Below are 13680 nucleotides of genomic sequence, written 5' to 3'. Positions count from 1 at the left end.
TTAGGGGAGGGCGACATTTGAGATTGTGTTTGTCAGGGTTCACCCTGTCAGAACCTATTAACTCTCTGTGTTCTTTTGTCTGGCCTTGGGCTTTTTGGAGAATTTGTGCCCCTCGTTGCCTTGCTTTGGTGCTCTATATTTCATTATTGTGTGATTTTGAATAGTGCATGGTAACCTAGACTGATCCTAGACCTAAAATGACTTTTTAATGAAGAAAAGCAATTGAATGTGCAATTTGGCACAGTTTGGGTCTAATCTGTCCCTGGCACACTGCCAATTCACATTTAATTGAGCTTTTACTGTAAGCTGAAGCAAGATTTCATTGCATTTATCCATGTCTGTTCAATTTGTAATGATGTCCTGATTTGCTGCAGGTCTATGGGTCAGAAGTGGTGCAGGATACATTAAAAAGGAGGACACTCAAATGACATGGAGTTTTGTGGCTCCAAAGTTAGGATACTGGCTTGCAGCATTTCCCTCAACCTCAGGTGAGACCAGTTGCATTAAATTACACTATATAACACACATTTTAAAGATATACTGTAGTTCATTTTTAAGATCAGTAAACATTAGGCATGGGACGATAACCGTTTTCAAGGTATGCCACGGTTTGGAAAAGTCAAGGTTTTAAAACCGTTCCTAAGGTTTGTAATACCGTTCCTAAGGTATGTGTAAGATTTTTTTATTTACTTTTTTAGGACAACAGTATCTTCAGCAGAAAAAATATCCAAAGATGCCATTTTAAATTGTAAAGAAATCTGTGTTTTTGAAACCAATCAATACAGTAGAAGTCAATGATTCATTTGAATTATTTAGCCTGATATGTTTACTGTTTCAAAATATTATAAATCTTTCAAAAAATAAAATGTTGTTTTCAAAGGGGAATTTTGTTTGTTTTTTACCCAGACATTAAAAAAAGAATATATTTTGGAGCAGTGAGCACAATACTGTAATACCGTGAAATATTTATCTAAGGTTATCATACCATCAGAAACTTATACCAGCCCATGCCTAGTAAATATTATGCACAGACTGGCATTTTCATCATGTAACATTACTGATGATTTATTGGTTTATTTTTAATGCTTAAGATATGTGTATTTTTTGAAGGATCTGGTCTGAACACCTCTGGACTAAGAGACATCACTACCTATCACACCATTTTCCTGCTGGCGATTCTGGGTGCCATGGCACTGCTAGTGCTTATTCTCCTGTGTTTGCTACTGTACTACTGCAGGTATAACTTTGTGTATGTTTGTAGTGTGCTTACCCCACATATTTTCACTCTGTATGTTTGTTGTGTGTAAAACTGATTAACTGATATTCCTATGCCTTAGTAATAAGTGAATAAACCCATTTCATAGCAAGACAAAAAATACTTGATGAAAATGAATCAAAAAGCATTTAATCGTGTTCAAAATCTATTTGAGTTTATTCTGTTGAACACAAAAGAAGATCTTTGGTTCCCATTGACTTCCATAGTCTTTTTTATCTACTATGGAAGTCGATGGGTCACAGCAACCAGCATTCCCTAAAATATCTTCTTTTGTGTTGAGCTAAGTTTTAAAACCACATGATGTATTTTCAGTGAACTAACCTTCAATTCAATGAGCAAACTGAGCAAGATATCATACATTTGTATTAGTCATTAGTATAATATCTAACAGATAATGATTTGAATTATCCAGGAGGCGATGTCTAAAACCTCGGCAGCACCGGCGTAAAATGCACCACTCATCCACTCTGGAGAGCTCAAAGAGAGACCAGGGCACATCCACTTCTCACCTCAATCTGATCAGCGGTGGACACATGGAGACAGCCTCCTCAACAGGTGACCATGATGGCCTCAAGTCTGACCTGTCCTCCAATCGTGATCTCAACAGCTCTCGAGATGACTTCTTTAAACATGGCCCCACCCAAAGACAACATCACTCCAGGACAAATGCTGATTCAAAACGTGGAGAGAGCTTCCAATTGAAAGCTACACGCTCTTCAAACACAGGAACTCGAGATCTGCTTCTTCAGGATGACTACGGCAAAGGTTACAGCTCTGCTGAGGACTCAGATGATCGCAAATACAATCACCATAATGCTAAAGACAACCAGGGCTATTCATCAGACCCACCATCTCCACCTCCACTTTTGCCACCATTTGCCGGCCACTACCAGGATCTCAATCGGGACAGCAAGCCTCCAGAGTATTATGCATCAGCAGGGGATCACCTCAATCGGCCCTCTTCGGTCAATACCCAGCCTGGCCAACTGATCTTCTGTCACTCAATGGAGCAGATGAAAGAGAGCATGTACCACAGCATGGTACCCACATTGGTCATCCCTGCACATTACATGCATCTGTCCTCTGACTTGACAGCTGTGGAGCAGGCAATGGAACGGCAACAACAGCTGCAGCACGACATGGAGGGCATCCAGGTTAGTATGACTCTACCAAGGCAGCAGAATCAAAAGCAACAACAGCAGCAGGCCAGGGCTGATAATGAAGAGGAAGAGTCAGGTAAACAAGCAGATGGATCTTCGGAGGAGAACTGGGGATCGGACCAATCCAGTGCCCCAGTTCGTATTCCAGTCCTTTTCAATGACTCCACCATTGCTCAAATGAATGGAGAGCTGCAAGCAATGACAGAGAAGAAGTTGCTGGAGCTTGGGGTGAAGCCACACCCTCGTGCCTGGTTCGTTTCCCTTGATGGCCGCTCAAACTCTCTTGTTAGACACTCCTACATTGAGCTGAGCAATGAAGCCTTGCGTCCACCTTTGGGCGCCTGCAATCAATCTCTGGACCAGCGTACTGAAGCAACCCCCACCAATTTAGGGAAATCTTCTCACCGAAAAGTAAAAGAGGATGGCAAGGTAAAGGAGGGAGGTGAAAGAAAAGCTCATGGTAAAATTTATTCCAAGCTTCCTGTTATTGAAACTCCAGACTCCAGCAGCGAAAGCCACTCAGCCATGTACTCACCTGAGGAGAACTCAACAGCACCATTACTTGATGAAACTGCAGAGGTGTCCAGAGGTGGGACGTTCCCACGTAAAGGCCGCAGCCGAGACAACAGCACCCGTAGTAGTGCCAGTGAGGTCCACCGAGACTCGGTCACCAGTCCTGATGACGATAATGATGACAAAGATGATGACGGAGAGAATAAGAAGAGCCCCTGGCAAAAGCGTGAAGAAAGACCCCTCATGGTGTTTAATGTCAAGTAATGCTGTCCAGGACTGTTTATGGAACCGTCTTGGCTGTACCCTTCTTTTGCATAGATACTCACTAGTGATGAGGTGTGAAGATGCAGAGCTAGAAGAAAGTCTGATGAAAAGCACAATATGAGATATGGCACTTACTTGAGTGATCTGTTTCAACCATCAAGACTAGGTACAAAGAATAAGCACTGAATGCCACCTGCATAGAAGCATCTGAAGTCGTCACACCCTCTTAGATATCCTTCAGACGGTTTATACACCTGATGTTGTTCTGGCAGCAGTTCATCAGGCCAGAGGGAGTTGAACTGAATCTCAAGATGTTGTCTTGCTTTCTTTGAGGGTTACCCAGTTTTTGTAAGAATGACCATGAGCCATTTTAAAACTAACTTTGGAAAGCAATCCATAAGCCTTAAAGAGCTTTATCCTTTACTTAAGAAATATAAACGAATACGAATTTGGTATGAATGAAAAGAGGGCTGTTGTAAGATTTTCAAGATAAGTTTAGATTACTTTTATTCTAGTGGTTTACTCAAATGTTTCATTTGTTTATGAGTAAACAGAGCTGAACCAATAAGATGTGTACATTTCACAAACAGGAGTGAAATGGTTGCTGAATAAATGTGTGTTTATTCTTTGTGACTGATCCTAGGAGTTGACACATAATGACACTGTATTTTGTACTGTTGGTAAAAAGTTCCCCTTTTTTTACTTATCTAAAACCAGTGTTGCCATTTTATAAAATATCTTAATCAAACAGTTTGGGTTAGGAAAGCTGCTCTTAGATAAGAATAGAAGGTGCTGCTTGCACACAGAACACATTTTGTACTCTGAATAAGCCTTTCCTGCTGGGTCAGTGCAGCAATAGGAATTATATTTTGAGGGACTTACCTTGGGCGCCTGTGAAAATGTTTTCGCACTAATCTGTGCTGCCGTGCATCAGGACTTTTCGCCATAATTCAGAACCACTGCAACTCAACTCCAACTGTGGAAGTACATTTTTGAACTTTTATGGACTTGTGTGTGACTGAAGATACAGATTGTGCTTTAAATGGATGTGCATGAATGATTTTACTCAAAAAAAAAATTGTACCGAGTATTTTTTTAAAAACAAGTATTGCTTGATTAAGCGCTCTTACTAAACTCTGTGAACCACTTATTTGTAAATAACACCTTAGTAAATTTACACACTCACTTGGGTCTTATGATGTCTGATTTTTTGTTACCTTTGGCTTCTGGTTACCAGCAACTGTGATGTCATGTGATTTCTTTAGTGAGCTACATCATTATAGATTTTAAAAGATTCAGATTACATTAGAATATATTATATTATTATAGTATACTAATTAGGATGTCACGGTGGTGCAGTGAGTAGGACGATCGCCTCACAGCAAGAAGGTCGCTAGTTCGAGCCTTGGCTGGGTCAGTTGGCATTTCTGTGTGGAGTTTGCCCATCTCCCCGTGTTCGTGTGGGTTTCCTCCGGGTGCTCCAGTTTCCCCCACTGTCCAAAGACATGCAGTACAGGTGAATTGGATAGGCTAAATTGTCTGTAGTGTATGTGTGTGAATGGAAGTGTGTAGGTGTTTCCCAGTGATTGGTTGCAGCTGGAAGTGCATCCGCTGCATAAAAAAAAACATATGCTGGATAAGTCGGTGGTTTATTCCACTGTGTTCATCCCTGATTAATAAAGGGACTAAGCCGAAATGAAAATGAATGAATATATTAATTCATATTATATTATATATTACATAAGCACATTTAAATGTGTACATCACCACCTCTAAAACTTAAATTAATCGAGCAGTTCGAGCATCCTTATTTTTTGCTTTGATTTAACAAAACCATTATTTTTATTGAATATGTCTACATATGACTAAGCAATTGTCTTGTGGGTGTGGGCTATATGGGCAGTCACTAGGTGGCACAAGGTTACAAGGATTTGTCATTTTAAAATTTCATTAAAAGACTTATGAAGGGTTCTTATTAATTTCGAGAACTCTGCACAGTTCACGTGTTCCCAGTGTGATCAACACGTGGTTTAAATGCATTTCTGCATCATAAACACAAGAGTGACTACTGAAGCTTCTGACGGGCACGTGGTCGGCGACGCGCATAAGTATCCTCGAGAGTGCGCATCGAGCTTGACAGCATAATGCGCGCTCTCGTATTCCCCCGGATGCGTGTTTACTCAGTCTCCTCTCTCCACCCTTGAAATGAGAGAGGTACGAAGTGGAAAGGACATCGTTTTGCAAGAATATTTCCACCAACGGATAGCCAGGGACGAAGCGCAGAGAGTCAAGGTGTAGCTCAAGGATACATTGATTCCACGCCAAGGTCAATTATCTCTCTCTCTCTAAAAAAAACTTCAGACACGGAGAAATCACGAACCTGTGAGGATGGAGCAGGCATACGGGGCTGGAAAGGCAGGCGGCACCTTCGATCCAATTACTTTCTTTCAACAACCGCAGACAATTCTTCGAATAGTGTCTTGGGTGAGTGAGATTCTGCTAATTGCATAATTTAAGCGCGAGCCCGAGCGTCATGTGATGACGCGTTAACCGCTAGTAAAGCTTTGCCGCCTAAATGCACATCTCTCATTAATCTGCGCGCTCTCAATTCTTTTTTACGGTTTGTATTTCATAATTAATTTATTAATTGGTTAACAAAGGCACATAAATATTGAGAACGGGGTGATTAAAAAAAAAAGTAAGCTAATGCAGTAACCTTAGCGTAATTATATTATCAGACTAATTCAAAATATCAAAACATTTATATTTATATTGTATGGCAGTTGATCAATTAAAACATGGATATCTTGTATTATTTTACATATTTAAAAAAAGTTACATCCATTTTGATCCTGATACATCAATTCCTACAACTGACCATTAAGAAGATTTAAATAAATAAAAAGGTATTATGTATCTTCTCTGTCTCTACACATTTAAGTTCATTTCAGTTTCATATATTTATTTAAGAAACAGCATCTATTTCAGGCCCAATTTGAGATTTGAAAAGCTATAGAAAAGTTATAATATTCATAAAGGTTGTATTAATCTAGCTGGCAATGTTTGCTGTCATGTTAACGTAGCAATCTTTGATCGTTTCTTCAGTCAGATCTGGATTGAATCAATTAGCTTATGATTGCTAAATATTTATTGGCTCCCTCGTGAATGAGCATGCGTGCACTATTTGCTGATAAAAACATTTTGTGTAGAGACACATGGTGAGGGGGTGGTGGGAGATTATAAGAGGGTGGCTGTGATGGGGGAGGGTGGGCAGGTGTCTGAAGCTCTGATTAAGTCACAACTATGCAATAGGTAATGCCATTTAAGATTCAAATCATTTAACAGACGCTTTCTCAGGCTTTGTAATATTATAAACAGCTGATTCAGGTCTCATTGCTCATTTTATTAAATATTTTAGTTTTTGGGCTGCACGGTGGCGCAATGGGTAGCACATTCACCTAACTGCAAGAAGGTCGCTGGTTTGAGCCCCGGCTGGGTCAGTTGGCATTTCTGTGTGGAGTTTGCATGTTCTCCCTTCCTTGTGGGTTTCCTTCAGGTGCTCCGGTTTCCCCCACAAGTTCAAAGACATGTGGTATAGGTGAATTGAATAAGCTAAATTGTCCATAGTGTATGTGTATGAATGAGTGTGTATGGGTGTTTCCCAGTGATGGGTTGCAGCTGGAAGGGTATCCACTGCGTAAAACATATGCTGGATAAGTTGGTGGTTCATTCCGTTGTGGCGACCCCAGATTAATAAAAGGACTAAGCTGAAAATAAAATAAATGAATGAATGAATATTAGCTTTATTAATAGATTTATTTCAATGTAAATAATTAAGTATAATTAAATTTTATTTTTCAAGTTTTTTAATTTTAAGTATTTTATGTATTTTAATTCATTTTTAAATACGAATTCAGGTTTAATTTATTCGATTTTATTTATGTTTAATTAATTTATTTATAAATTGATTTTAATTATCACCATTTTAGTCGGAGAGAAATCAAGGTTTCTCAGTTTTATAATTACAGCAATGTATACTTTATGGTAATTATTTATAGTTGTAAATTAGTAATTACTATTAGCAATTAGTAAATAGCTTGAGTTTTGCTATGGAAATCTTTAAAACGTGTGTGCAGTTTTTGCTGCCTAATCACATATACCTGGCAAGGCAACGTTTAAATTAAATTAAATTATAATTAAACTCATGGAAATTCTTTGTTTAAAGGGGTGGTAAACTTTTATTGGATAAACCAACATGACATTCTTTAGGAGCTCTTTTTATATCACGGATCCATGTTAGTAGGTAAGAATGTAATAATTACTTAAGTGCCATCTGTTTCCTCTGAGCATCCTGAGTTCAGTAGTGTGAGTTTAAGGTGAGATTTCTGTTTAGTTGTCGAGTTTAAGAGACAACCAACTGTTGCTTTTGCATCATGTTAGTGGGTACATGTGCAGTTGTCTGTATGGAACCTTCAAGATGGAAAGAAGGTGTTTGTCGGATTCATACTCTGATTGGCTGAGTGATGCTGCTGCGTTGGCATGACAACTATCTGAGACCACAGACTGAATACTAACAGGCTCACAATGAGGAAAATAGATAAACAGTAAAGGCACTAATGGGATTGTCTCTGGAATTTTTCTGAACCTTTCAGGTATCCTGTGGCGTATATACAGTCTCACGTTCACACTGACTGCAAAGCTTAGTTCTCAAATGAATTTTTTTTCATTCATTGATTCATTTTCTTTTAGGCTTAGTCCCTTTATTAACCAGAGGTCACCACAGCAGAATGAACCGCCAACTTATCTAATAGCAGATACACAACGGCAATTTAGTTTATTCAATTCACCTGTACCGCATGTCTTTGGACTGTGGGGGAAACCGGAGCACCCGGAAGAAACCAACACTAACACGGGGAGAACATCCAAACTTCACACAGAAATGCTCGAACCAGCGACCTTCTTGGGATGAGGCAATCGTGCTTCCCACTGCACCACCATGATGCGCATCAGATTTTTTTATTAATTAATTAAAAAAAATTTGCATAGCTATTCACATTGTTGTTTTAAATGTGGTCAAAATCAGATTTTCAGTGTGAACTGATCTTGGTCCTTAGGTGACCCACATTCACCAACAGTTTTTGCAGGCAACGGCAGTGTATTCGGCTATGCGATTAATCAAAATCGAATTGCAATCACGATTTGAAACGCTGCGATTAGCTAACCGCAAGAGGCTGTGAAATGAAATATATATGTATTATATAATTTCCCCCACGCATAGCAAATGCGCTACTGCCGTCTATGTGTCTTTCTAGCCAATTGAATCTAGCCAATCAGAATTGCACAACAGAATTAGTAAATAAACAAGTGGGATGATTGTGTCTGCCTTCACAAGCATTAATAGGCAAATTCATATCAAAGAAAAACAGCGTGTCGGTAATATGGGAATATTTTGGTTTTTAAGTAGCAGATACAGAACAAAAACTGGTCATTTGTAAGAGCGGTCGCACATTTGTTGCCACAGCATGAGGAAATACAACAACCAGCACCTAAAAAAGCACCACAGACGGCTATATGAGGAGTGCTTTGGTAAAAGTCAACTAAAAGTACTGCTAAAGACACTCAAACCAATAGCAAGCAACAGCAATGTACAATTTCAGAGTTGTTTGCAGCTTTTACACCATATAAAAAACATCAAGAAGGCACCAGGATATAACAACTATAAACAGTAAAACATGAGGAGCTACAATTCCTTTAGAAAATGTCCTTTAAAGAAGAAAAGATATATATTTAGACACATAATATTACATTTAAAAGTTACAATTCAAGAAAAATCCAGGCATATTGGTGAAATATACTCAACCCATTTACTCCTAATTAGAAAAAAGTATTCAGTCTGTATTAATGAAAAAGATTTCCATGACATATACAGTATTCTTCAACTGTAGGTGACTCTAAATTTTAAACAATGTGTTGTAATTACATTTTACTAGCTGCCAGAAGAATAAATAAAAGTTTCGTCTTTATTAATCCATCCATCTAAATTTATTTTTCCTAAATATAGTATATAATATAAAATATATTATATATATATATATAATATATTATATATATATATAACATATATACATAACATTCACAAGTGAAAGCAATTTCTCCTTCAAAAATGGCGTCTTAATGTATTTTAATCTCTTTCCAATAAGGTAATCAGGTTTCAACATTTTTTTAAGTTATATAAAGTTTAACTTAATATTTTTTGTCATTTTAATTGATGTAAGTTGAGATAAATACCAAAGTTAATCTGATTCCACTAATAAATTTAAGGCAGCAAAAGTTTTTTACAGGGTAGGCAAGAATCAGCAGTTTATTATTTTCCCCAAGTCACCACACTGTATTCAGTCAGCATCTAAAAATTCCAAATTCAGTGTCTCAACAACTAGTTCAGTCCAAATTAATTCATACAGTTTGAACCAAATATCAATTCAAAAGACCTGACCCAAAAGAATGGTTTGTTCTTAATAACAGAATTCTTCCTTTTAACACACAGCTTGTCATAGTCAAAATCCTGCCTGCCTTGTCTTTACAATGCGCATGTGATGCTTTTAAATATAGCACAGTCATTTTACTGTAGTCTGTTACGGGACTAATGGCACATCTGAATACTGCTGCAGGGTCACATACTCTCCATCTCTCTCCATATGTCCACCTTTTTTCCTGCACAGTCATTACGTCAAGGAGGAAAATATAGTTTGCAGAGCCTCTTTATCCCTCTAACAGTGTTATTGCAGTGTGTGATTCATTTATTTACTGGCAGGATTTTCCCTTGTCTGGTTGTGATATTCTGGCAATGGATCATGCTTAAATCAGGGATTGAATCTCATTTCTAATCCATATTTATACGATCTTCCACTCTTATTGTAGATTTGTGCCAGTATTCAATTTATAAGAAAGTACATTAATAATCCTTTATTGAGCACAATATAGCACTTGAATGCAACAGTACATATTATACTTATAAAAATCTATACCAACTTTCTTTCATTACAGAATTTTAATTAGGGCTGGGCAATAATTATAATAATTATTAATTGGTGGCTGAAATTCAATACATTTCTAATATCAACACACTTTAGATTCTCATTGTTGCACATTTCTGATGTGCGATTTGGCTTTTAGATCAATATGTAGTACTAGTTATAGTAGTAGACTTTATTGTCCTTGACGGGAAATTTGTTATGGGCATTACCATATTGCTGCAGACATTTCATAAAAACAAGCAATAAAAACAATACAAAATACAACAGTTACAAAATTTATAATGCTAATTAAAATAGACCCTTGTTAAATAAACCCACTGAAAGAGGTATAAAGGATTTCTTATAACGGTTTAACCTACACTTTGGGACTCTATACCTTCAACCAGAGGGAAGCAGTTCATAATGTGGAAACAAAAAATGAGTTGGATCATTCACAATACTTTCCACCTAATTGAGGACACAATTCTCAAATAAAACTTGAGGATTAAAATATTCATCAGTATTGATGAATATTAGAGTAAAAAAGTCCAGAGCTTACCATTGTTATTGACATCAATTTTATCGCGATTCGATATAATATCGTTTATTGGCCCAGCCCTAATTTTAATATATGAAAACCTCTACAAAGAGTCTATTGCTGGGTCTAGACTATCTAATCTCTGAGTGCAATGGGACACAATATTTTTTTTATATATAGTGTTTCATAGTGGGCAACAACTGACAACGCTGACAAAAAATATAGTATGTTTCATATGTTTTGGTCCTCCACAGTCGATTTCGTTGACCGACTTTCTTCTTTCAAAAATGCCAAAACGAAAGACCGATGACGCTATTGTAGCTTTTAGGTGAAATATTACAATGGTGAAAAGTTTTGTGGAGATTTTGCTGCAATATTTTGAACAATGATGACTTTTCTGACAACAAATGGTGCGTTCAAGACATGTGGGATAAAATATTCTTAAAAGTTGAATGCTCATCATGAACACACACAAGTCATAATTACAAGTGGGAAACTTTTTCTAACCTTCAAGTTTCTGAGTTGGTGGTATGTCAATGAGAAACATAGTAGAATTATATATACTAGGGCTGGGCAATTAATCGAAAAGTAATCGAAATCGACATTCAGAACCAATAATCGATCAAAGTTTTTCAGGTCAATTCGCTTGTAATATGTGAGCATATTCACTGTACAAAACCTATCAGTGAACTTTACAAAGACAAAAAATAAATAAATAAACTAATCATTCATTAATCGTAATCGAGTTAAAATGTTCAATTAATTGAAAGCCAAATCGCCCAGCCCTAATATATACCATTATATATTGTTATATATACAGTAGACCAGTGGGTGGAATTCAAGGATGAAAAAGTCAACTCTTGTGGGTTGTCAGTGACAAAACCCAACTGATGTGAATTCTTTGTCTTGTAGTTTATCAAGAGTATGTACAACTTGAGTGCACCTCATGTTGTTTTTGGATTTGTCAATTCGTAAGTAGAAACGTCCCAGAAGGACTTGAGTACAGCAAAACACAAGTACAAATCACTTTGCTTCAGTAGATACTTTGTTTACACTTTTTGTTTTCGAAAATCACTTGCTAGTTAGGCCTTCTCAATGATATTACACAAAAAGATGGCAAGGAGTGATTAATTGACAATCATTATGTAGACTAATGTGTATGGTAAAAACAACGTAAGAATTTAGCAATCAAAATCACTATTGTAACAAACAAAAATCAGTTTAAACTGATTCACCCCAGCAGGTACAGAATGTCAGATTGACATTGTACCCCAATGTCGTAAGAAGTTGCATTTTGGTTGAAAATCAAAATTGGGTTGATGCCAGTGTCCAATGTTGGACAGATTGCATTTTGGTTACCCTCTAACGCAACCTAAAAACCACCAAATATCAGTGTCAAATTATGTTACAGGGGGGGTTTGGGGCATTGACCCCCTCTAATTAAGGCTTGATCCCCCCTGAAGGATGTCAAAACAAGATGTTTGGGGGGGTCCCTTTGAATCTGAGAAAAAGTTCACTCTGAACTGTATTTTAAATAATAATATAAATAATTAAATTAATAGATATCTATTTAACCACCCCTATAACGATTCATACCATTGTGAATGCATAATCGTGCCAGTCCATCTACGGGAAAAAAAGTCATTTTTGGGGAAAAAAGTCATTCAACAGTCTGAAACCGGCAGATTTAGAGCACCGACAGACACCATAAGTGTGAACAAGACTGACTTCTCATAAAATAGCTGTTTGTTTCTACATGAAGCCTAAAAGTAAAGTCAAATTAGATGCATAGTTTGTAGAGTTTGATCTAAAGTTAGCCGAAATGGCTAATCAGATCAGAATACACTAAATAGCCAATCCCACAAAACACTGAAAACTTAAATATATTTTATTAATAAATTAGACGGAATTTAAATAAACACATACATTTAATTCACTGAAGCATGTATTACACAAACTAACATTTCTGAAAATGACCCCCCCCCCCACTCCCGTCGATCGTCAATGTATAATTAGCACACTGGTTACAGCTTTACATTATGTGGATGTTACCACTATGATATCTATCAGACATTAAATTTTGGTTGCCATACCTGATAAATAAATGTCAGTATTTGACGTCAATATGACCTAGCCTTAAGATATTGGCTCGACATTGGATTTTGATCACCAAATATCAATGTCATTTGACATCGTTATTGGACCTCAAATTGAATTTTGGTCACCTAACATCACATCCTTAATCTAAGCCAATGTTAACATCTTATTACGCTGTGTGCCTGCTGGGACTAATCATTTAAGAATATAAATTTGAATATATATAAGAATATAATCAGCACATTTGCTATTTTCATTTCATCGGAGGAACTATTATTATATCTTTGCCAAGAAATATGTTATTATAAAACAAAATGTACCAGAGCGTCTGCCAGTGCAGCAATGTAATTTAATTGAATATTCCTGTTTATATCGCAGCAGGCCTACTGCTCCCTGCGTGACTGATGTTTTTAAGTGTCTTATTCTTGTTTCTTCAGTCTGTGTTGCTGTATGGACACATGACCTCTAAATGCTGTGATGCATTTGTCATATGTTGACTGTGTGAGGGAGAGCTTGGATGTATAGGTGGTCTTCATCTGTAGTCTTATGACTCAGTCTCTCTCTCTCGTGATCTCTCTTTCCCCGCGTAGTGAACACAAGGTCAGGGAGATTAAAAGCGAGGGATTGGAGGGGGAGGGGAGAGAGAGAGAAGAGAAAGGCGAAGCTTTGCAGCATGTAACAGACTGAAAAAAAGAGAGAAAGATGACATGTCTTTTTAGTGGTGAAGAAGACACCCTTTTAACAAAAGCTTCAATCATCCAGACTTATTATTTTATAATTTTTTATCTTCTGTGGAGCACAAAGAAGACATAAAGTGGT

General features: G+C 37.2%; 2 protein-coding genes across 3 annotated transcripts in view; both read left to right on the top strand.

Moving 5' to 3' along the window:
* fam171a2a (family with sequence similarity 171 member A2a) overlaps positions 1-4398 on the top strand; it is a 59352-nt gene extending 54954 nt beyond the window's left edge. The window contains exons 6-8 of the mRNA XM_056453346.1: positions 375-488; positions 1111-1237; positions 1689-4398. Coding sequence (XP_056309321.1) covers positions 375-488; positions 1111-1237; positions 1689-3213 — 1766 coding nt within the window. The 3' untranslated portion in view covers positions 3214-4398. The remainder of the gene's footprint in view (positions 1-374; positions 489-1110; positions 1238-1688) is intronic.
* Positions 4399-5326: 928 nt separating this feature from the next.
* The window catches only part of syngr1a (synaptogyrin 1a), a 31087-nt gene continuing 22733 nt past the window's right edge, over positions 5327-13680 (top strand). Inside the window, exon 1 of one of the 2 annotated variants that reach the window (XM_056453347.1) lies at positions 5327-5697. In XM_056453347.1, coding sequence (XP_056309322.1) covers positions 5602-5697 — 96 coding nt within the window. In that variant the 5' untranslated portion in view covers positions 5327-5601. The remainder of the gene's footprint in view (positions 5698-13680) is intronic. The other variant, XM_056453348.1, reaches the window with a different exon arrangement.

The sequence above is a fragment of the Danio aesculapii genome, chromosome 3 (genome assembly GCF_903798145.1).
Source record: "Danio aesculapii chromosome 3, fDanAes4.1, whole genome shotgun sequence".
Classification (NCBI taxonomy): domain Eukaryota; kingdom Metazoa; phylum Chordata; class Actinopteri; order Cypriniformes; family Danionidae; genus Danio; species Danio aesculapii.
The sequence above is the reverse complement of the archived record's forward strand: the minus strand, read 5'-3'. Positions and strand labels throughout refer to the sequence as shown.